Source organism: Dermacentor silvarum, chromosome 11 (genome assembly GCF_013339745.2).
Source record: "Dermacentor silvarum isolate Dsil-2018 chromosome 11, BIME_Dsil_1.4, whole genome shotgun sequence".
In the NCBI taxonomy this organism is placed as follows: Eukaryota; Metazoa; Arthropoda; class Arachnida; order Ixodida; family Ixodidae; genus Dermacentor; species Dermacentor silvarum.
Genome location: NC_051164.1, coordinates 39,467,105 through 39,492,583, shown reverse-complemented (window position 1 = coordinate 39,492,583; position 25,479 = coordinate 39,467,105). Strand labels below are relative to the sequence as shown.

The 25,479-nt window shown below is 49.0% G+C and overlaps 1 protein-coding gene across 3 annotated transcripts in view; it reads left to right on the top strand.

Moving 5' to 3' along the window:
* The window catches only part of LOC125941363 (uncharacterized), a 102,430-nt gene that overhangs the window by 63,518 nt on the left and 13,433 nt on the right, over positions 1–25,479 (top strand). Inside the window, exons 5-6 of one of the 3 annotated variants that reach the window (XM_049658430.1) lie at positions 15,846–15,900; positions 24,263–24,378. The exons of 1 other annotated variant lie outside the window; for it this stretch is intronic. In XM_049658430.1, coding sequence (XP_049514387.1) covers positions 15,846–15,900; positions 24,263–24,378 — 171 coding nt within the window. The remainder of the gene's footprint in view (positions 1–15,845; positions 15,901–24,262; positions 24,379–25,479) is intronic. One more of the 3 variants, XM_049658429.1, reaches the window with a different exon arrangement.

The following is a 25,479-nucleotide window of genomic DNA, read 5'->3' as shown; positions in this document are numbered from 1 at the left end:
CACAATTTTTCAACACGACACACGTGTGGAAGCAGACGCTCCCCTTTCTTGAGGTTGCCGCCACGAAAAAAACTGTTGGCGTAGGCAACCGTCTTGAAATCGCACTGCAGTCCTTGCATCGCTGTTCAGAAAGCAGGTGATCTACCGCCGTCGAAAACGGAGCGCCGTGAGCACGAGCAGCGAAGAAAAGCGCGGGCGAAACAATGTAAACAAAGCGGAGACTGCACTGCGGAGCGACCACGCTGCTTGAAATTTCGACATTGGGGGCGCTGTCAGGAGGCGCAGCAGCGCCTTCAGGCGATCGTTTTGTCGTCTATAAGATGCTCCGCATCTAAAAGACGCACGCCGGATAGTTTCCCTGCAAGCATAAGCTCGGTGAATGATTTTCCATGGCGTGAAAGCATGCGCATAGCGTCTTTGAACGCTTGAAGCTGTGCTATACCAACTTTCTTGTGATGATAAATGAGCACCAAAAACTTTACAGATAGGAAGGACGTACCACCTTCGCACATTTTATATGAAGCTTTGCCACGGGAGCTCCTATCAAAATACATGCGAACGGAGAAATCGCGCTCTCTGTATCCAGTGCACCGTATTTGATTAGTGTGTTGCACTGAAAAAAAAAAAATTCGCAGTTTCACCCGAAAGGTGAAGCATCAGTTGCGATAGCAAATTAGTAAAGAGCTATACGGAGTAAGGATAGTAGTTTTATCAGCTGTATAAACGTGGACATACAGCAGCACCAGAAACGCCCAGAACTGTTCTCGGCGCCGTCGGCGTTTTGTCCGCGTTCGCGCCGAACGCGCGCGGCGTTGGTGACTGTTGCCGGTGCCTCTGGGGGCGGCTCGGATGTTTTCGACGACATTAGAATAGGACACTCGTCGAGCAGCGTCGGAAATCTTACCCACTTTCTCGCCTCGCAGCATTTTTGATATGAATACGCATTTTGTGCCGCAGCTAAACGTCGCCTCCCCTCCTTATCTCCCGTCCCCCCCCCTCCCCACCGCCTTTCGCGCCACGGAAGAAGTCGAGTTTGCTCTCTATATATGGTGATTGTAAAGGAGGAAAGAGAAGCTTAATTCTGCAGCCATTCAGGGAGTACGGCGCAGAACGCGCGTTTGCTCTCCGACGTGCGTTCGCTCCCCGTGAAAGCGCGCGTCCCTCGCGCCCTTTCACTCGCACATACAGCGTCCGGAGCGCGACGACGATTTCCTCGCCGTTCACGTCATACGAAACCTCACGGCGACGGCGAAGCCGGCAGCAGAAATCCGCTTTGTAGTGCCCATATAATTGCTATCGCAATAATAAGCAGAAAGCTGGTATTCAGTAAATATTTGCAATAAACAATTTAATCAAAAACGCTAGCTGACCTTTCTCCGCATATCACTCGTAACAAAGCTGCCATTTCCACCGATTGTAAACTCGATGACATGCACAATCTTCTCAAGAATCTGTTATTAAGTGCATATAACGGTCGCATGACGCTTTCAAACACTTGTTTAAGGAATTTTTCGCAAAGCCCATACTTAACAAGTGTTGTGTTATCGTGTTTGTGCATCGTGGTGCTGACGCAGACGCACTTCGCTATCCGCGGTGACCCGGACTCGGACTGTTGGGCTTTGTGACGTCAATGCTTGGTGTGATAGTGGCTCGAGCATGTATATAAGCAACTGCCCCTTGTTTCTTCCGGGGTTGTTAGATCGTTAGTTGTGTGACCGAATAAACATGTGTTGCACTTAGCACCGTGTGCTGCCTGCCGGCTTCGCCCCTGCGTAGGCGAAGATATAATAACAAGTGGTGACAAAACTCTTCCTGCACGTCATGCTTTAATTTTCCTCCATTGGCTTAAAATATTAACTTTTTGGTACGTTCATTTCCCTCATGACATCAGCATGCTTGATACGTGGATCATACAGCGACTGGAACGCTTGTATAAGCAATTTCCTGCAAAGGCTGTAAATACCCTACACAGCTGAAATATTTATCATACATCACCCACGGTATTGTCCTTTGTTCTACCAAATATAAAGAACGGGCCCTGTTTAGTTGAGTAAGGAGACCGAGAAAACCAACTAAGCACCTCTGATAACTCATTTATTATGGAGGAAAAAGAATTCGGTAACTGTATTGAACGCTCGTAATCAAGCCAGAAACGTTAAACTTTCTCGATACATCTCCTGTTAGGTAGACTCCATCTTCACTTGTTCTGAACTTTGTGCCATCAACAGTTGTTCAAGTACACAGCAAAACATTTCAAAAACTGCACTATAACGCTTTCAGGCACTTTCTCAATGAACTTCCTTCAGAGTCCGTATTTATCTCCCGCCCTTAAAGCTTTCCTTGCATGCCAAACCTAAAGAGTACTATATTTACTTAAAAGTTCTATTTTGTGACGCATTTAGTTCGTATGATAAGCCTTGAAGCACTGAAACGCTTGTATAAGTGATTTGATACGACGGTTGCCGATATTCTAGAGTTCAGTAGACTTTCACCGTACATCAGCCACAAGGCTCTCCCCATTTTCATAAAAGAACTAAACAACATTCTCCGCTCAGATCACAGAGGAGACCGAGAAAACCATCTAAGGGTCTCGCATAAGGCACGAAAATCGAGAGAAGATAATTATTCAATGATAATTTCCAAAGCACCTTATTAACCTACACACTTATAATTTCCACTAACGCGTCACACATTTTATGACCCACATTCTAGCAAAATATGTTATTGCTGCCACTTTTGTTTCTCTCAGGCAATAGGGCAAACTTGGTAAGCGTTTCATATGAAGCGTGCAAAGGCAGAAAAACGAGCGCTTAGCAATTTTTATTCAACACCCGATTACCTCACACACTTCGGAATTCTTAAGCGCATTATCCCTTACATGCCACAAATTTACTCTTACTATAAACTTGAATTGTCTAGTTCTAGGACAAACGCTTCTATTCGCACTAACGCCTTTTCTGTAAAATTGACGCCACCCCTGTCTGCAAAGTCTTCGACAAATATAGGACGTGAATATATTTTTCATGTTGTGTAGCAAGAACGTCATTATTTTTTTAAACGGCAAGCCATTGTTAAGAATTCGCGGAGCATGAAAGTTTTTGACGAAGCAAATAACAGTGGTAGCGTTCCAAACAGTATTTCCTTTATTTTTTTAAACGTTTTAAATTTTTCTGAAGACACACATTGCACGTCTCTCAACGAGAGACTTATGCTACTTGAATAATGGGCAGAATTTTTCGAGGCTAGGGTGTAACACGCAGTCGCGTCTCTCGTTCAAAAATTCCTTCCTTCAAGGCGCAACGACGATCGTGATCTCGACCACCGTAATTAGGTCAGCCGGTGGCAGGTTCATCATTCTCGCGTCCAGATGGACAAGCCAAAGCAATGCGAAAGTTGTCAGCGTTCCGTAGAAAGCAAAAACAACCAAAAAGTTTCGCTACCATGGCAACGCTCGGCAGCGGAGGCCGTCGCGGAACGCTCGCGTTCGAACGCTAATGTTCTCAACTATAACGAACGCCGCTTTGCGCCCTGCACGAGAGAGCGGGCAGCTGAGCTTCATCTCCGCCGCGACTCTGCGGAAGGCAGAGCAGAGGGAGTGATTGTGGAGAGGGAGAGGCTCGGGTTCAAGCTGTGCGCTTGAGCGAGAGGCAAAGATACGTCGCCAGCTTCCTGACATTCCAGAAGACGTCATTTTAGCTTGGTCGCTCTAATGAGAGCCAGGTGAGCAGTGAGCTCCGTACTTGAACTGTCCCCCGCCCTTGTTCAAGTCAAAGCGAATAGCGTCCTCTTCGACCATATTGCAAGCACTGCGGCTGCTAGGGACGACATCACCGACGATCAGATTTTCAAGATCTCTCAGGTGACGTCGGCCACGGAGAACATGAAGGTACAGCCACCCGCGACCGCGGGCCGTCGCCGCCGCAAGAACTGCGGACGCCGGTCCGCTGCTAAGCCTGAGGGTAGGTGTCTTCGCCATCTCGGCAGCTTGGCGCTTGCTAATCCTTTGTCTTTGCCGCGAAGAGATTACGGTTCGCGCGGGTAATCGGTGTGCGCTTGGTAAGTTTTGGTAAATGTTTACGGGCCCCACCCAGCTTGTTTATTGTTTGTTTGTTTGCGGTTCCACGCCAGCATGCTCGCGGACACGCTCGGTCTGCGAAAGAAGCATTCCGCGTCGGTTTTGCGGATCGTAATGGCAGATCTCGCCATTAAGGGGCAACCTTCTTCCCGGACGGCGTGGAACGTACTTTTTCGTGTTTTCTTTGTTTGTATGTTTGCTTGTTGCTTGTATGTTTGCATGTTGTATGTTTGCTGTTGTTGTTTTTACAGTTACTCTATAGCATTTTTTTTCTAGTGGGCTGAATAGGCGCCGATTTCTTTCATAGTCTCAGGCTGTATTAATTTCATATGCTCATTTTCAAATGAAAAATGCTTTTTTCCGCAAGCTGCGGGAGGGATCCAATCGCGGTGCACAATTTCGATCCAGATTGCGCTCTATCGCAATCGAACGTGGCCTGCGCTTGGTAACTGTTGGGTGTGCGCCAACGTGGGTGTTTGTTTATTGTTATTGTTACTTTTATTGTTATTGTAGCTGCAATTTCCTGGGCTCTGCTTGCGAAAACAAAATGCCTACTTCATTTGCGTAGGTCGTAATGGCTGCTTATGGCTTATTATGGTCTCTCACTTTTTGCTGCATCGTTCGTTGTTGTTGTTGTTGTTGTTGTTGTTGTTGTTGTTGTTGTTGTTGTTGTTGTTGTTGTTGTTGTTGTTGTTGTTGTTGTTGTTTTTACAGTTACTCTATAGCATTTTTTTTTCTAGTGGGCTGAATAGGCGCCGATTTCTTTCAAAGTCTCAGGCTTTATTAATTTCATATGCTCATTTTCAAATGAAAAAGTTCTTGCTTATTGCGAAAGACATTGTGACCCACCATTTGCAATATGCCGTTGAAGCTGTACTGAAAATCGCTTGGCTGTGGCGGGCTGCTCGTGTACCAAGCAATGTGTGCGCTTAATTTTTCCTGATATTACCCGAATGCTAGTTGAACTTGTTTCCAATTAACAAGAATAAATAACTTTTTTTCGGGAAGTAATCAAATGCGTTTTGTATTTCATACTACAAGAAAGCGAGGGCGTTCGCAATTCTTCTTTTTGTTGTTTTTGTTTCGCCAACGTGTTAATTACCACACCGCAATCTCGCTTCACGCCTGGTATTAATGGAAGAAAGGTATGGCGCCATTACGCGCACTGCCATTACTTCCGGTTGCGGCTACTTTGATTTCAATAGACGGACCTTCATTTCTAGATCAATCTGCGCTCTTTGCAATGCAGCGCTATACAATTTATTGGAAGATTCAATGCAGTGAATCAATGGGAAGCCATTAAATTGAGAAATTATTTCGAATCATTCAATTTCCATTCCCGACAAGTGAAGTGGAATTGAGCAATTATTTGCATAACTATTGCCACCCATTAGCACAAAGCACATTCTCTGAGTGAAGCAGATATTCTAGTAACTTGTTCGTCCTTACTAAAGGCTCTCCGACGTTCGCAACGCGGGCGCGCGCCGGCGTTCGTTCTGTCGCGTCACGTCGGCGATGCCATGCCATGCGCAAATCCGCCTGCCCAACGCGACGCGGCCCGACGCCGCGGCCTCAGCCAAAGCAGCGCATGCTCAGTAGGTAAGAACGCCGCGCAGAAAGCGAGCGCCGCGTGGAAAGAAACGCGGACGCGGTGCAGTCTGGGTAACGTCGTCGGCGCGAAGTGCAATGCAGCATTGCTGCATTTCGCGCCGGCTGCTGCCGGGCCGCGCCGGCGGACGCTGGTCGCGTCGGTCGCGCCTCGCGTCACCGTGCCCAGCGTGCGCGCGCGTCGACATTACGTCGGTGTATATCGAGCCCCACCGGCGCCCCAAAGCAAGCTGCTGATTAGAAGGCAGCTGACTTGCCCTCTTTCTTGCCAGTGAGCGTTTGTGTGCGCGCTTAAGTCGCGAGCATGCTTGCACGTTTGTTAATGCTATAGCGCTGTGAGCGTGTGTTTCTCTGCACGTAAGCGCCGGTGTGAGTGAACATGTGTGTGCGTAAGTGCGCATACTCCAATGCGAACGTGCGCACACAGGCAATCATTGGACAGGGGCGAATATCCTGGCCCCTCCTATATCGCACGTGTACCAATTTAAGTGCGCCACTGCAATCGTGTATAATCATGCAAGCTGGTGGGTCAGTAGTGTACGGCCGTCGTCTGTGTTTGTGTGCTGTGTGTTTGTGTGTGCGCGCGTGTGTGTCGGCGTACGTGCGCGTATGCGCGGTGTGTCTGCGTGTGTACTCATGTGTGCAATATGTGCGCATGTCTCATTCGCCAAGTTTGCACGGCCAATCGAACTGCTATCCTTACTTCGTATAGATGTCTACTAATTTGGTATCGCAATCGACGCATCGTCTTTCGGGAGAAACTGCGTCTTTTTCATTGAGGAGCCACTCATTAGGAAATCATGGTGCAGCGCCCCCTCCCCTCATTGTTCATGTTGTTCATGTTCATGTTGCCATTCATCCATGCAGCGTGCAGCGTGTGTGACCGATTATGATCGCAATAGCCATCACTCACCTTGACAACCATATTAGATGATCTCCGCACACTGTTCAAACGCGTAGCTACATGGCAGCGTGACGTTGGGGGTACTGACAATCGGGACTCTCCTTCCTCGTACAACGAAATTACTAAGCATTTTTTACTTGGCTCGGACGATCTACCCCCTCCCACATTGTAGACTCAATAGACCTCAACCTTTAACCCTAAGGCGTCTAAAGACGGACGCATACCCAAACGCCCTACTTCATCACAAGATTTACCTTAAAATTCAGACAACAAATGCATGTGCACTATGCAATGACTTAGCGAACTTAGCTCACATGCTCTGGCGGTGTGCCGCGTTACGCGGCGATGAAAGGAACACTTCTTCACGCTGGGAGGCGGTTCTACGCAGCCCCAACCTCGAAGACCAGTTTCCCCTCACGGCCACTACGCGTGAGGAGAGGCTTCCGACTTGCCCGCTGCGCGCTTTGCTGACAACCTTAAAAGTAACTTTCAGACGCGTGTCCGTCGCACGTCAAATCGAAGGCTCAGTCACATTCGTGTGCATGCGCACCGATACCTTTTGCAGGTCGCGTCCGCAAGGCAACCAGCGATACAGGAGCCAAGCGAGGACGTGCTCGCCAAGCGCGTGCCGCCGCAGAAGCCTTCGTCGCGGCTGCTGCTGCTACTGCTACCCCGCAGAGATCGGGGTACGGCAGGTGCGTCAAGGCCGGAACGGCCGAAGAAGTGCCGCTGGAGACCGTCACCACGGTGAGTGTCAACACCTTAACGTGGATGTCTTGAATTTTGCAGGGCCTCTTTCACTTTAGCTAAACAATTTTCGATGCGAAAGTGTCAAATGGCTCATTGAGTGAGCGAGAGAAAGAGGATAAACTTTAGTTGCTCGAGAGGTGGGTTTATGTAGATCGCCTGCAGTGGGTCCTCAGTCCAGAACTCCTGCGGTTTTGCTGCATGTCTCGTGCGTTCAACCAGCCAAATCTGGTCATCCGGTTCCCAGCTGTACAGCGCAGCCTCCCACTGATTCGGCGTGGCGTTGTGTACGATGGGTACTGTCTCTATATTATGGCATCCCCGTGTTTCTTGTATGGTATACTGCGGATTTCTCACCACAACAGGTACAAATGTGTCTGTGTATGGTTGGATATATGATATTGTAAATAAGTAGACATGGACATGGATTTGTATGTAGCGGCCGTCAGCATACCGACTGCTTCGTGTAAATATATTGTGGCGCGGGAATATCTATTGCCTTCTAGTTAGTTCCCCAGAAGTGCTCCAAAATGTTCCCCGTAGGTGCGGGTCACCGCTTCAGTACCTCTGGACTATGTTCTCGATTGGCGTGCAAATCCTCGAGCTACAAGATTGGCCACGAGATTCCACGCAATGCCCTAATGCCGCGGGGCCCAGATTATGTAGCGTTTTTCTTGACTATCGCCAAAAGCCATTAAGGTGATCGCTTCTTTCCTGAATACCCTATCATTAGTGAATCCCCAGTAGGCATCCGGAGAATCGGATAAGTACTAGCGAATGCTCGGAGCTGTTGCCTTCGGTAACCGCTAGAGCGACAGCGGCCTCTTCGACTTCAGACACGGTGGAGTTCTTCAGTGGTGCCCTGATCTTGTCCGATAGTCTCGAGTCGATCATCGTCACTACTGCGTCCATGTCATTCACGTATGTAGCAGCGTCTACGTACATGGTGTTCTTTCTGTTATGCTAGATCCTGGATATGGGTTCCACCCTGCTTCTGCGCATGCCCCGATGACCAACAGAATGATTGTGCCTAGGGATGGGAGCCACCTTGAACGTAGACCTGATCTCGTCCGATAGGTCCACCGTACGTTCGATCTCCTATGATTTCCTGGTGGCCTAGCCTCTGGAGGAGGGCTCGTCCTGACGTGGTACACCGTAAAATGTTATTGAGAGGTGATCTGCACCTCCCTGCGTTTATCATAGGTACTTGTTATGCCGAGGTCTAGTAGTTTTGTGGTTCTTGTGGTCAGACCGAGCGCTGTCTTATAAGCTTTCCTGAGGATTCACTCGACTTGTTTATTTACCTTTTGTTTAGGTGCTGGTAGGGGAAGCTGTAGGTGGCTCTGCTCACGACTAATGCTCTTACAAGTTGAGGGTGTATTCTTCCTTGAATCCCTTTCTAATATCTGTGATGCACATAATCATTCTTGTTATTGGGGCAGCAGACGCAGACAACAGTCTGATTGTGTGGTCCGCCCTCTGTTTAGATTGAATCCACATTCCCAGGATCCTTAGCGTTTGTACGTACTTCCGGTTGCCGTCCCGGCCAGCATGACTGTTAGGTCTACCTTTTCACCCTGTCTGGGCATTCGTACCTTAAGTATTTCCGACTTTTCAGGCGAGCAGAATAGCCCCTTGCCTTTGCATACCCGTCTACATAGTCGGCGATCGCTTGGAATCTCTCTTCTTTGAGTACCAGCGAGCACTCCGTCGATCCATATCGCTATGTCGCCGGCGTACATTGCGTACAAAATGCCGTCTATGGTGTTCAGTCTCTCCGCCAGGCCAACCATTGCGATGTTGAAGAGAAGGGGTGATATCACGGACCCTCGCGGCGTGCCCTTGTTGGGCAGCATGAACATGCCCGACCTCAGGTACCGATCCCTATGGTCGGCGTCCTGTCTGTGAGGAAGTCCTTGACGTAGCCGCGGATTTTTCTGTCGCAATTAAGTTGTTCAGGCCCGATAGTATGTCTTCATGGCTAACGTTTTCGAAGGCCCCCTTGAGGTCGAGGGTCGTGACCACGTGCTCTCCATACTTTGGAATGTTGCTCAGAAGTTCCTCCTTGATGAGGATTAGAATGTCTGGCTTTGATAGCTTGGTCCGGAAAGCAAACATAGTGTGAGGCGTCAGGTCGTTATCCTCCAGGTAATTTTGCCGCCTGATCATAACGATCATTTTATACAGTTTCCCTAAGAATGAGGTGAGTGAGCTTGGCCGCAGATTTTCCAAGCTCGTTCAGGAAATTGGTGATGCACTTAATATATTCCACCTCTAGATTTCTTATAATAGCGTTGCCGATCTCTTCTGCTCTTGCTGCCGTGTACTTGACAGCCATTCTGGCCCATGCATATACCTCTTCTTGCATAATGGTGTGGTCGAGTTTATCGTTTTCGACGCCTCGATACGGTTCCGCGCAGGCGGGGGTGTCCACGACCCCAACGTATTGCTCCCTGATTTTGTCTAGTAACTCCGCTTCACTACGCGGGTTTTTGTGGGCGATTTTGTGTAGCGTCTTGTTTCCCGCTTTAGACTCGGTTGGGTCGATGACGATCCTCAGCAGCGCCAAAATTTTGGCAGTGCTTAGCGTTCGCTTGTGAGTCACAGAGTTGGCCCCAGTTTGCTTAGAGTGCTCTTGCGCATTCTGCTCTGCTTCGGCCATGACCGCAGCGATTTTAACTTGAGTTTGCTGATGCCTTTCTGTCTCCTCGACCCCTTAGTCGTGCTTCTATGAGCTTCCCATAGGCGCAGACGACGATTATCAATTTATTAATTTCAGGGGTGGTTTCTCTCCTTCCCACTGCCTTTGTGGCCCTTTCGTACGCCTCTTGGATCCCTTTGCTATATTTCTCGATCGTTCGAATCGGATCCTTTTCGCAGTCTTGTCTAAAAGCATTCCAGTTTGGTATTTTCGCCTGTTCAAAATTTTCTCCGGATTCTCGCAGTGGTCTTGAGGGATTCCCCCATTGCTCTTTCGTGATGGGTGGAATCCCTCAAGACCACTGCGAGAATCCGGAGAAAATTTCGAACAGGCGAAAATACCAAACTGGAATGCTTTTAGACAAGACTGCGAAAAGGATCCGATTCGAACGATCGAGAAATATAGCAGAGGGATCCAAGAGGCAAATTCAACTCCGGGCTGTCCAGAGGGCCCATGACATCGCGACGGGACTTGGTCTCCTGGTCGCAACACTCCATTTGCTAGTAGATACAGCGTTTGACCGCTGGCGCCACGCTGCGCCGCTCGCGTGTACCGCGTTTCTAGGTGGTTCCGTTCACCGAGGGCGCTCGAACGCAATCATATGGTTCGCACGAATGCAATCTTCAGAAGCCTGGCTGTATGGCTGAGTGGTTACGGCGCTGGCTTCGGGATCTTGCGTACGCGGGTTCGAAACCCGCTCTGGCTACGTTTTTTTTTCTTAATATCACTCTTTTCCCTTTTTTTTCTTCTCTGTTTGCCAGCGCGGTCGCTTGAACCCCGGTGCCACGGCGGCAGCCGTGGTGCCGGGCGCCGACGCGAAGCGGCGGTCGTTGGGGTGTTGCGGAGAGCAGCGTAGCAACACCCCACATAAAAAAATACTGCTCCAGTCAGGTAGACTGCTCCCTCCCTGATAGTGAGATTATATTTGGATCATCAAAACAGTGACGCGTTTATAATACCACCGATCCCAACAGCAGGCTAGTCACCACCAGCCCAGCGTTTTCTCCGTCAACGCCTCCTCCGTTCCAACGGCGGCGGCGGCTCGAAACATGGTACGCGCGAGCGGCGCAGCGTGGCGCCAGCGGTCGAGCGCTGTATCTACTAGCAATTGGAAATACGCCTCACGGTCCCATCGTGGGCGGAGCCACTGACCTTATGTGGGGGAGCCTTCGGCTCGCCTAGATCTCAGTTCCTCAGGACTCAAATAAAGTTCTTGTCATGTCATGTCATTCTCGCAGTGGCGACCAACATCGAAAGGATAAACGCGAAACTAATTTACACAGTGCCCGCGTAGTGCGCGCGAGCTGCGTACATTCCGAGAGTTCTCGCTGAGCACGATAATCTCCGGGATTGCGACTTGCGGGTCGCGCTCAGCCGTGCTTGCCGGGGTTGAACATCGGTCGCCTTCGGTCGCTTTTTGGCCGCGAGTCACCAAACAGTCGCGCGACCTCCTGAAGTCGCCGGTGTGAATAAGCCTTAACGTGCGCCATGAATTCCTCGGGTGGAGTGCCCGCGTCGATGCCTTGAACGACTGCACGAACCACTCCGTCCGGAGCTGCCACGTACGCGTTACCTCGTACAACTTGCCGCCATTCTTCGGTCATTCTTCCATAGAGGTTAGCGGCATCCTCCCTGGTTGTGCTAACAACACGATCGTAGAGCCGTTGCGAACTCTTATAAGGAGGTATTCGTCCTTGCACACTTCGTAGTTGCCACACGCAGCTAGGACAGCTCCCACCAATGATAGTTGGTGAAATTCCGCACGATCAGCCGTTTCTTACGTAAAATTATCACTTGGATGTCATTAATCGGTAGCGAGGCAGTCTTCTTCGGAAGGTCCCCTTCGCTACCCCTTTGTTTTCTAGTGCGTTCCTTCCCACGTCGGAAGTAACGTCATGATAACTCACGTTTCGCTGTTCTCCGAAAATAATCGCAGTCGCAGTCATAGCAGCTACGCTTCAACGTAACTTTTCTCGCTTCAACTTCTTGCAGTTAAGCTTGCTCAAGGCTAGCTACGAGTTCAAGTTCGTCTCATCATGCGTCCATGGTAGATCGGTACTCCCGCGGTCTGTTCTTTCTGAAAATTCTTGCAATTCGATGCGGTAAATCTCGTTCGCAGCGGGCGAAATGATTTAAAACCCACCAGGTCCAGCCGAAAGGCAGTGTCGGTCTATATCGGGTTCGTTTCGCTCCCGTACCTAAGCGCTAACCCCGTCTAGGCTTAGCGCGCCTGTGTATTCTCTATGGCGGGACCCTTATAACTAGCTAGGCTTAGCTCGGTGGCCTCTACTTCAACGCTAATTGATTGAGAACATCACTTACCGTCTTGAAAATTATATCCATCGATTCCGCTCCTTGACATCTCTCAGTCCGCACCAAAATGATGCTGCTGCGATGACTTGGTCCGGGCAGGATGGTCGTTGCAGACGGAGCCCATGCAAAGCAGGTCTGCTCACTCTGGCCCCCTTAGCGGCGTCCCCTCATTGAGCGAAAAAGGTGGCGTCTGTCATCTGTACCAGCGAAACGTCAGGTAAATTCCCATTGCATGCGACGCCATGTCTCGAGCGCACCTAGACGGAGCAGAGCGGACGACAGGGAACGCCTGCTATCGCGACAGCACGCCACGTGTTGTGTGAGGGGAGAGGACATCGCCTCGACGCCACCTCACCCTCGCGCTCTCCCTCTTTCTCTCTCTCAGAAGACTGTGCTATCCGCTCGTTCCTTTTTAGCGCAAGCTCTCCCCTGCGTTCTAACTGCACCTCAGTAAGGCCAAATCGAAACGCGCCAGTCGACTCAACGCGCTCGCTCGCCCGCGAGGAGTTTGATGAGTCGAAGAACCGGCAAGCGTCGTTCAATTGGACATTAATGCTTTCGCATTTACAACTCATAAGAAGTGCCTAGTTGTCCTCGGATCATTTTTACATTAGACATGATATTACCCTGAACCCTATAACTGATAATGTCTGTAGAATTCGTGTGCGTGTGTGTGTGCTAAATTGGCCTAAATGCAAGACAATACTAATGCGTGGCGTCACACGTACGTGCAATTGCGGTTCTTCTCTTGGGGAATCTAAGAAAGCCAATGGTCGTCTTGATTTTCCGTAACAGTAATAAACATTTTTGAAAAAAAAAATAGAAACAGAATCTTGAAAGATACGTGTTTCATTTAGGTAGCTGTTTATCTACCTGTGCACGCAACAAAGCTTGCTAAAAATAAATGAAATACCTAATGTGTGTGCATGCTTTCAATGATGCTGGAGATGGAAGAAAGTGGTTATACGTAAATATTCAAAAGACACACCAATTTGACATATGATGGGAGTAGGGTATAGGACGAAGCGCTTCTTTCTTTCAGTTTTTGTTTTATTGCACCTTGTGGTGGGGAAGGCCAAGGAAAATCATGGTGTGAAAGTTCCTCAGCTCCCCTTTTCCAACTCGGCATGACAACGAGTCTTGAGACTGTACAATGCTGCTGTTCAGCCTCTCTTACTACGAGAAAAAAACTTACTAGCTCGCTAGATTTATGCTAAGCAAAAGCCAGCGGAGTCCTTACAAAGCAGTACAGAGTGGTTCACTCCTAAAGACGACGTTTACACTGCGCGTGCTTTTTTCTCTTTTTTTTTATGGCAAATGCAAATGGCAAATGCAGCTCTGCAGCAGATCACATGTCCGTAGGTCCAAACATATGCAAAAACGTGATCAACTACTCTACTACCAGAGTCTACTATCAGGATGTACTATGCCACTATCAGTTATCCATATGTCTGTGCCAGATCGCGTGCAAAATTCGATCACATTTAAGTATGATGTGGACCGCGCGGTGACTTCGTTGGTCCCCCCCCCCCCCCATGTGTGTCACAGGCGAGCGAGTCAACCATCGACCGGCAGGCCGAAATGTACGTCGCGAACATCCTGCCGGACCCGGCGACCACAGTTTACCCGGAGCGGGGCAGCGTGCAGGCAGCCTCGTGCAGCGGCAACACGTATCCAAGCTGCGAGGAGCCCCCCACCCCACCTCCACAACGACGCCGCGGTGAGTCCGTAAGCAGGCGTCGATGCCAGAGCAGCGACCAACTGCGAAGTTAACTGTACAGTGTCTATAGCAGAGTTTCTTCTTGGGGGACAGCCCGTTCATACCGAAAGCAATAATGGTAGCGCTTACGGTACGGACACAAGAAAGGTGACAACATGCTTGACCCTCTGCATGTGTACTTATATTGCTGTCTCACTTGGCGAAATAAACCCCACATGAGTGTACGGTTCGTTTGGTAACCTGTCGTGCGTCCGTCTCATAAACGCTACATAATCACTGCCCACAGACAATCTGCGGGCAATGTAAATTCCGAGTAACATAATGCTGCGCATCCTCCTTTTCACGGTGTGTGTAACGGTGTGTGGAACGCTCTCGCGCTGTGTTGGCAGAGCAATGTCGTGTACATGCCGAAAGGGCACGGCGTCTGTGTGTGTTTCTGCAGGAGGACGCGCTCACCCGACCGACCCCAGTGCGCCGGCGCCGGCGCGTGGCGGTCGATGGCGACGAGCGCGTCGTGCGCAAGGTCCAATCGGGCCGCTGGTGCTCGCTGCTGCCCGTGGGCTCGGTGGTGCGCAGACCCTCGGTCAAGCTGGTGCAGCTCGTCGCGCAGGCCATACACGAGAGCCCGCACCGGGTGCTGCGAGTCACGCACGTCTACGCCGCGCTGCAGTGAGTCGCCGCGTTCCCAGTTGAACGCTTGCGTTTTCTGGAATGCCTCAGCTTGTGCGCGTTTGCAGGATAGTGAATCGGGAACAGCGGGAGATTCAACGCGGGCACGCTGTTAACACGAATTAACAACTAGCCCAGTCAGCCGCCTTGCAGGAGAAGAAGCCCGGCAACCATACAATCTTCCCGTTCTCGTTCTCTTTCTCCGTCATCTCATTTGTAAACGAATAAAAGAAAAAAAATGAGAAACTAAAATTTTGATTGTATGCATTTTTGAAATAGAGTTGGCCGAGAAAAGAGGGCTATGTTTTGTCCTAGATACTATGGTATGGTAGTTGTGCTTGAGTCAAGCAGCGCGCAGAAATAACGTGACCGAAAGGAAAACAGACCCAGCGCCTGTCTATCTTCCGTAGAGCTGTGTCTGCTTTCCTTGAAAGATTAGTATTCTGTTAGCGTTGCTTGCCTCAAGAATAGAATGCGAACTGGCCCAACAAACCATCCTTTTTTGTACGGGGTACACTTTATTTTGTGTGTGTGCGCTGGTACAAAGGAAACTTATCCGCTCGACCTTATGTGTATACAGTGTACTACATCGAATCTATTGACGTACGAATAAGTAGTGCTCTAAGATTATTGGGATGCCATGCCGACGAACATCGTCAGCAGGGACACTTGGCCCGAGCGCATTTTCTATGTAACCACCGAATGACCAAGTACCAATAACAGAATGCCTAACTAAAGATCACTATGTCTCATCATGATTATATGACTAGCAAACCATGTTAATTTCCTGAAATAATAATCACATCCTTGTCGAAATCACTCATTCTATTATTCGAAATTAGTTGTGATTAATTAGCGGTTCGTTTTTTTATAAGCAATACGTTTTATACTCTACCATCACTCTTGCTGTAACTAGTCTCTTACTGTTTGCACTACTTCCAAATTTCGCGTCTTTTTATCATTAAAACAATTACCTCCCATCTAACCCCCACTTCTTGGCCCATTCCCTGCAGTTGGTAAGCATCATTATTTGTGCAGAAAATAAGCAAGCCGAGCCAATTCATTGTATTCTCTTGTTTTTGCATTATCTGACACGCCTCACTTGCAGGAACAGATACCCTTACTACTGGCTCCAGGACAAGAAGGGCATCAGCAGCTGGAAGGTAAGTGACTCGGTTACAATAGTTTCCAGTCAAGCAATCCTCCGCAACTTGATAGCATCACAGCGGCTTTAGGCTTCTTCAATAAGTCTAATGCCTGCAATGAGTCCTAATGCATAATTATAAAACTTAAAGTCGTCGGTGTTATCCTAGACAGTGTCATGGCATTCCAGTATCCCTTGCCTCGATTACACAAAGCCCATGGGTCTCGAGACGCAGCAATGTGCGGAAACGGAAAACGCATATTTCCATTCCAATTGTGGATATCGTGCTTGGCGAAGTAACCAACAATGGACCACATTGTTGTCACTGTTGTTGGGAACCACTTGACCCCATCTGTGTTTGCGATATGTGTGCGCACACTAAATGGAGTTGTCGAAACATCTGCTTTTCCTTTATCCGGACTATTTAGATGCATGCACCTTGTAGCTGCAGCTGGGAATGTAATCATACGCGCACATGCTTGGATACATTCGGGCCCCCACTGTCTTTTCGTATTCGTAATAACAAGCAATTCGCAACTGTCTTTAATGTTTTCGTTTCTCTTTCCCAATGTGTGAAACAGCCAGCCGGGGTAATTTAACTCGCGCCAACTCGTCCACGTGCCTCGTTATCGATCGCTTGCCCTTCCTCTTAATAAAAGAAAGACAAGTGATCAAAGACTAGATAAAGCAAGAGAAAGTAAAATGATAAGCATACGTGATGTCTTGAAAAGGGTTTTGCTGTGATTTGCATTCGCATGTATTCGTATTAGTGACCTTTCACAAATGAACAGCTGTGAGTTGGTGACGTGATTGATGTTGTATGTGTGCGCAGTTAAACATCCACAATTTTAATTTCTGCGACTAAGTGCTGCATCTCCTGACATGCTGGTGTTTGCGGAAGGCGCTATCAGATTATGTTGTCATCATTACTTGAGTTAATAGGACACCCACAGCCGTCAAATGTGTGGAAGGAACAGCGAGCCCTTATACAGTGTTTGATATTGTAAAGGAAGCTCCTAAGTCGGTGAAAACATGTACATGGCGAACTTCTTCAGAAGCGTACACAGCTTTGTAGGTTTAACAAGTCTACAAGGGAATAATGCTTGGCATCATCATAATCATCATCAGTCTATATTTATGTCCACTGTAGGACGAAGGCCTGCCCCTGCGATCTCCAATTACCCCTGTCTTGAGCTAGCTGATTCCAACTTGCGCCTGCAAATTTCCTAACTTCATCACCCCACCTAGTTTTCCGCTGTCCTTGACTGCGCTTCCCCTCTATGGGTATCCATTCTGTAACTCTAATGGTCCACCGGCTATCCAACCTACCCATTACATGGCCTGCCCCGCTCCATCTTTTTCTCTTAATGTCAACTGCAATATCGACTATCCCCGTTTGTTCTGTGATCCACACCACTCTCTTTCTGTCTCTTAACGTTAGGCCTAACATTTTTCGTTCCTTTGTTCTTTGTGCGGACCTTAACTTGTTTTCGAGCTTCTTTGTTGCCCTCCAAGTTTCAGCCCTACATTTTAGCACCGGTGGAATGCAATGATTGAGCACTTTTCTTTTCAACGACAGTGGTAAGCTCCCAGTCAAGATTTGGCAATGCCTGCCGTATGCACTCTAACTAAATTTTATTCTTCTGTAAATTTCCTTCTCATGATCAGGGTCCCCTGTAATTAATTGACCTAGATAAACGTACTCATTTACAGACTGCAGGGGCTGACTGGCGATGCTGAGTTATTGTTCCCTTGCCAGGCAGTTGAACATTATCTTTGTCTTCTCCATGTTAATCATCAAACCCACTCTCACACTTTCTCGGTAAGGTCCTCAATCGTTCGTTGTAATTCGTCCCCATGGTTACTGAATAGGACAATGTCATCTGCAAAGCGAAGGTTACTGAGATATTCACCGTATCCTCACTGTTAAGCCTTCCCAGTCTAAGAGCTTGAATACTTGTTCCAAGCATGCAGTGAATAGCATTGGAGAGTTACCTTTCTCGATAGGTAACTTTCTACTTTTCTTCTGAAAAACCAAGGCAGCTTAGGAATCTTTGTTGATATTTGCCAAGATATTCACGTATGCCTCCTCTACTCCTTGACTACGCAATGCCTCTGTGACTGCATAAATTCCGTATGGTATAATAAATATATTCACCAATATAATTTCCAATAGAATCGGGGCAGCACTTGACTTCAGTCAAGTAAGAGAACAGGCTGGCTTCAGGAAGGAATATTCTATGATGGATCATGCCCATGTCATCAATCAGGTAATCGATAAATCTGCCGGAGTACAATCAGCCTCTCTATATGGTCTTCATAGATTATGAAAATGCATTTCATTTAGTAGAAATACCAGCAGTCATACTTGGTATACTACCAACATTAGTTTTCAAGTCAGTGAGAATTGTCATAAAACAATCGCCATTGAAATTTTGTGCCTTTTCTTTCTATAACGCGGCCCGCCCGGTGCTTTCAGGTCACGGGTGGCATGAGTGCATAAGTCTCGACATTGAATGTATTGACAGGAAACTAGCGAGCACATACTGTTCAAAAATGCGAAAACACCCGTGTACTTAGATTTAGGCGCAAGTTAAAGAACCCCAGGTGGTACAAATTTCCGGAGTCGCCCACTACGGCGTGCCTCATAATCAGATCGTGGTTTTGGCACGTAAAACACCATAATTAAATTTTTAACATACTGTTCAATACAGGAAACGCACGCGAGACAAAGGGCGATTGTTGTTTAAGCGGGATTCACACAGCCAGATGGATTGCCGATTTAGCCAGTGGATGAGCATGACGAAGCTCAGCACCACCGAATCACGTCACACACAAAAACGACGCAGACGACCTGCTAGCGGCGCGATTCGTTACAGCTCAGCCACGTGACTGTTGTGTGTGGGCTGAACGGGCGATACGTCGGACCGTGCGGATCCAGCTTTAGGGTCAAGATAAGCCCCAAAGTGCGTTAAGAATCAAATCAATTAGAATCAAAGGCAATACTTGTCTTCTCCTTCGTTCAAACGAACGTGTGCTATGATCACTACATGTGGCCGTGTAGTGCTGATAGTGCATCGAGGAATAACCGAGCGTACTAGTGTATATCATCATCCCTGTTTTTCTGCTTCTGTGTGTTTGAGCCTGGGCCGTGCCTGCGGAATAAACGGGTCTGCCAGTGCTTCCTGTCCTGGTCGTCTTCCGTCTTTTCAAAGTGGTGGAGGTGCGTCAAGATCCCGACGTCCTCCTCCGTTCCTGCCCTACCTGGAGCTACATTCCGGTCGCCGCCTGCGCCCGGCCACCCCTACAGCTATGGCCACCCCTGCGTCAGCCGCTGGCACTATCGCTACCCCTAACGCTCCCAGTCCCACGACACCGGCTGCAATGACATCGTGCACCATTACCACCACTCAACGTGATCCACCAGTCTTTGCGGGTCTCCGCGGGGATGACGTCGACGACTGGCTCGACAATTACAACCACGTGACTTCGGCAAATGGGTGGACCAAGAGACAGAAAGAAGTTGACTAACGTCGCGTTCTATCTGGCCCACGTTGCGAAGACGTGGTATTTTAACCACGAAACTGACTTCGCCGAATGGTCACTGTTTACTACCAGCTTGCGGCAAATCTTCGCGTCTTCATCTGGCCGTTCAGAAGTTGCCAAACAGAAGCTCGCTGCGCCTGTTCATCTTCCACAAGAGTCATATACATCGTGCATCGTTCGCCCTTCTTCGCGGCTCCTTCGCCGCCGCTCTGCATCACCGCTTCGCCCCATCTCCCGCCTTGCTGACCAACACTCGGAAAACTAAGGATTGCAGTTTTTGGAGGGAAAACTGCATCCTGTCGAACATCACAAATACCTCCTTGTCGCCTGGCCAATATGCTATCTGTAACTCTCTAAGGTGTTCCTGTGCAAGCTCTCGTCGATACTGGTGCCGCTGTTTCCGTTCTGCGTAGTGATTTGTGCTCACGGCTCCGTAAAGTCAGAACGCCTTATCTTGGACCCGTGTTACGCGGCGCTAATGACGTACTCATTCACCCCTTCGGACAATGTACGGCTCGTGTTTGGATCGACGGCATTCGTCACCACATTGAGATGATTGTGCTACCCGCGTGCATCCATGAACTTATTCTCGGTTAGGACTTCCTGCATTCTGCCTCCGCTGTTATATCATGTAGGGAGAACGCCGTCCACATTACAGATACCACGGATGCACTTATTTTGGAGTCGTCACCCTTCATCTTGAACTTGGCCGTCGTTGCAGACTACGTCCTGTACCCTGGTCACGAACATATTGTAGCTGTCACATCCAGCCAGGTAACCGATGGAGACGCACTGGTTACTCCATCTCCACGCTGCACTTCACGAGGAATTCTAGTCACCCCTTGTCTCGTCCGGTTTTCATGTGGCCAAGCTCTCATGTTCTCCTGCAACACAACCCCTGATCCTGTGCTGTTGCCCAAAGGGATGACCGTGGTAACTTTCACTGACCCGCCACTGATCTCTGTCGCAGCGCTTTCTGCTTCTTCGTCACCAGTACGAACCTCAGGTTTGAATTCTTCTTCTCTCCGAGCCTTAATTGATTCTGACCTAACCGCTTTCCAGTCGGATGCGTTACTCGCCCTTTTGGCTAAGCACAAATCCTGCTTTGATAGTTGTGCCACCGCACTGGGCCAGACTTCCGTGGCTGCACACCGCATCGAAACCGACGGTTCAACAATTATGCGCCGTCGCCCATATCGTGTTTCGCAGTCGGAACGGAAGGTCATTGAAGAACAAGTTGATGACATGCTAGCACGAAATATTATACGACCTTCATCCAGTTCCTCGGCGTCTCCTGTCGTTCTGGTGAAGAAAAAGGATGGTTCCGTTCACTTTTGCGTTGATTATCAAGCGCTCAATAAGATTACACGCAAGGATGTGTATCCCATGCCTCTAATTGAGGACGCCTTAGATACACTACAAGGAGCAGAATATTTTTCCAGCCTTGATCTGCGATTGGGATATTGGCAGATTCCCATGAACGAGGCTGACAAAAAGAAAACCGCTTTCGCCACACCGGACTGACTTTATGAATTTAATATAATGCCATTTGGCCTGTGCAACGCTCCAGCCACGTTTGAGCGTATGATCGACACTGTTCTTCGTGGCATAAAGTGGAAGACCTCTAGCTGTTATCTGGATCACATCGTTGTTTTTTCTTCCAGCTCAGCCAACACCTGCAGAGATCAGACGAAGTCCACCAATGCATTTCAAATGCTGGCCTCCAGATTTATACTAAAAAGTGCACATTTGCCAGCAGAAGCATCAAAGTGCTGGGTCACGTAGTTTCAAAAGACCCCATCCAACCAGACCCTTAGAAGATTACTGCTGTGCTTCAATTGCCTTGCCCATCGAATCAAAAAACATGGCGCAGCATTCTCGGTCTAGCGTTTTTTATCGCCGTTTTATACGCAATTGTGCTACAATAGCAGCTCCTCTACATAAGCTACGGGTCACCGGTGCCTCTTTCACATGGTCCGAAGACTGTGAGTCGGCATTTCAAGCCTTTAAGAAACATCTCACTTCCGGACCGGTGCTTCGCCATTTTGATTGGAGGGCGCACACTATACTCCACACTGACGCAAGTGCACAAGGCATCGGAGCAGTGCTCCTGCAACGGGGTCCCGCGTCTAAAGAGCAGGTTGTGGCGTATGCCAGCCGGACCCTCTCGCCATCTGAACGGAACTACACGATCACAGAGCATTATTGCGTGGCTATTGTTTGGTCCATTCAGAAGTTTCGCCCGTATCTCTACGGTCGCCACTTCACCATCGTCACCGACCATCATGCTCTGTGTTGGCTATCATCAATGAAGAACATGTCAGGACGCCTGGGACGCTGGATACTGCACTTACAAGAATATGATTTCACGATAACGTACCGGTCTGGCAAATGTCATCATGATGCAGACGCACTGTATCGATGCCCGCTTTCGCCTTCTATCGATCGTGCGCACTCCCCGTCTCTACCACGTCGCTCTGCCGCAACGCCTGCCTCCTACCAACTCACGCTAATGTCACTGGATCGAGCTCAGATTTCTTCACGCTCCGCTTTAACTTCCCTTCAGCACACAGACTCCTACTGTCGAACTCTCAATGATCGCCATCGCGGCCTAACTAAACCACCCAACAGCCGCTTGTGACGCCAGTTTCGACAATTTCGCCTTCAAGATGGGGTGCTTCATAGTTATATTTATCATCCCACGGGTGACAAGTGGGTCCCAGTCATACTTCGCTGCTTCGAGTTTTAGAAGCAGTTCATGATGACGTTGCCGCCGGCCACTTAGGCTTCCACAAGACCTACGACCGTATCAAGACCCACTGCTTCTGGCCTGGATTGTCTACAACGGTAGCAAAATACGTTGCCTCATGTGCGTTGTGTCAGCGCCGTAAACGCTCCACATCCCCTCCTGCCGGTTTTCTTCAGCCTTCATGTCCGACCGAACCTTTCGAGTTCGTTGGAATTGACTTATACGGTTCCTTGCCGTTGACGCCCTCCGGTCACCGCTGGATCGTCACTACGGTAGACCACTTAACAAGATACGCCGAGGCTGCGTCTCTTCGATCTGGTGCTGCTTCTGAGGTTACTGACTTTTTCTTGCAATCCATATTCTTGCGCCCTGGTGCTCCTCACGTTCTTTTGTCCGATCGTGGCAAAGCCTTCATGTCCCACGTACTCGAGGAAGTCTTGCGGGAGACTAATACGAAGCATAAAACCACTTCTACATATCACCCGCAAACCAACGGCCTTACTGAACGCTTCCACCGAACGCTCTCTGACATAATTTCTATGTACTTACGTCCTGACCACACAAACTGGGACAACGTCCGTCCTTTTGTTACATACGCTTATATTACTGCGACACAACGAACTACCGGTTACAGCCCTATCTTCCTCGTGTATGGACGATCTGCCTCCTCCGTCTTCGACACCGAATTCTATTTCTCTCCTGCTTCGCCTAACACCTCCCTCCCAGAAGAGTTTACAGCTCGAGTTGCGCATTGTTGTGAAATTGCTCGTCGCAACACCGCCGCTGCCCAAGAAGAAAGAAAACGTCGATGCGACCGTAAAGGCCGCGACATCGCCATCCATCCTGGTAACCCAGTCCTCCTACGGACGCCGGTTCGAACCCCGGGACTTTGGGAGAATTTCCTTCACCGGTACATTGGGCCCTACACACTCCTACAACAAACTTCCGCAGTGAACTCTCTAGTCACTCCGCTACACTCCGTCGCGGTCCGTCGTCGTCGTAGTGCAGAAATTGTTCACATCTCCCGCATGAAGCACTTTATTCCCCGTTCAGCCGATCTTTTCATTCCGGCCAGGTTGGCCGCTTCCACGAGGGGGGAAATTAGTGTAAGCACATTTAACGTACTTCATCGTTCTCATTTGTATGTAGCCATCACCATCCCTGTTTTTCTTCGTCGTGGTTGAGCCTGGGTCGTGTCTGCGGAATAAGCGGGTCTGCCAGTGCAGCCTGACCTGGTCGTCTTCCGTCTTTCAATATATATATATATATATATATATATATATATATATATATATATATTATATCAGAGAAGCAAACAATCACAGCAGCCGGCACAGAAGTCGTTTAAAAAAAGAAGCACGTAGGAAAAACATAACAGGACTTTACTGCCGTTTCGGCCGGGGTCCTGCCTTCATCAAGCGTCTTCAACGAGCTCCTCTTGATGAAGGCAGGACCCCGGCCGAAACTTCAGTAAAGTACTGTTATGTTTTTCCTACGTGCGTCTATTTTTAAAACTATATATATATATATATATATATATATATATATATATATACATACATATATATGCATACATATGTATGTATACATATATATACATGGTCCCGTTCCTGCGCACTTAGAGCGCGTATACCAAGTGTGGTCTATATTTCACGAGGTTAGGCAGCAACGCAGACGGCGCAAAGCCTGACGCACCCATAATGACGAGTAAGCTTCTGGCAAGGATGACGTTCGAGCTCCTGGCCGAGAGAGGCGCAGGGAGCTGACGCCGAGTGACGCGCGAGGTCTGTAGCAATGCGTCTGACCTCTCTCCCAGCGCGAGCAAATCGCCCCGGGACGCTAGCGAGGTGAATGCAAGGGTGTGAGATTATGTCTCTCTCGCTCACCGGCACCTCGATACCCCTCGCAGAGCTGAACGCTTGACTGTAAATGTGCAAGGTGTGAACTGTGAATTTCTCTCTTCCTTCTCCTCTTTCAATCCCTTCTCCTCCTTCCCCAGTGCAGGGTAGCCTACCGGGCTCAGCCTGGTTAACCTCCCTACCTTTCCTTTCTCACTTTTCTCTCTCTCTTTCTCTCTCTCTCGCAGAGCTCGGTGCGTCACGCTCTGTTCCAAAAATGGTTCATGAAGCTCCGCCCCACGTCCGGAATGTACCAGACGGTTCGACCCAGGAGTTTCTTCTGGGGCCTCAACTACAGCAACAGGTGGGTGGGTGGGTGGGTGTGTGTGTGTGTGTGCGTGTGTGCGGGTATACGTAACCAGTCGTCTGGACCCTATGTTGGCAATTTAGTTCAGTAAAGCGAAAACCACGTGTGGTTTATTCAGCCAGTTAGCAACGACTGCCGGCTGGTGGAGGACTTCTCCGCTGTCCGCAACTAATTCTTTCTTGGTCCTTCGGTTCGACCTGTGTCATACACAGAAGGATTAGCGACGGATAGCGAGAAAGAAAATACTTTACTTCTTGCTGCTTTTTTATCGCTCTAACATGATGCGTAGTTCTGTCAACTATGTATACATCGGTTAAGACGGATATGCCGGTAGACGAACATGGAGGGGAACGGCGAGGCCAATTATAAAGCTAACTTCGCCAATGAATGAATGAATGAACTTTTATTTCCCTTTTTAAGAAAGGGGAGGGGCCGGGGGGGAGAGAGGGAGGCCTGTGTGCTCGAGTCTTAGCACCTTGTGCTGCCAGACGTCCGCCTACCAGTCGTGGTAGGCCTCCGCTACCTCCTCAGCCCACCTCAGGACTCGGTCCTGCAGGGTGGGATCGGAGCTGCGCAGGGCAGTCTCCCACAGCTCCTCGCTACTAATTAATGGTTTGAGGTTGCGGGGGGGATATTTGATGGGGCATTTCCACATTATATGGGAGAGATCTGCAGTCTGGACAGGGCAGAAGCGACACTTGGGTGTCGGGTATGTGTCGGGAAAGAATAAGTGCAAAGTGCGTGGGGTAAGAAAAGTGCGAGTTTGTAGTTGGCGCCACAATATTTCTCTCTGGCGCGTGCTCGACACAGAGAGAGGTGGATACGTTAGGCGTTGGTGTTTGTAATGTGTGCAAATTTCATGGAATGTGATGAGTGCGTCTTTATTGGTCTGTTGTTGGGAGTCATTGGCTTCTGGGGTAAGGCCCACATTTCCGTCCACTCGGTCCGTGAATCCTCGAGCAGCGGCATGAGCCATTTCGTTGCCTGGTAGTCCTTGATGTGCTGGAGTCCAGATGAGAGCGATGTAGTTTTTTGGCGGGTGAGCGACTAGTAGAGAGTGCGCGATGTTTGTAATGTAGCCGCTACTGAAGTTCCGGA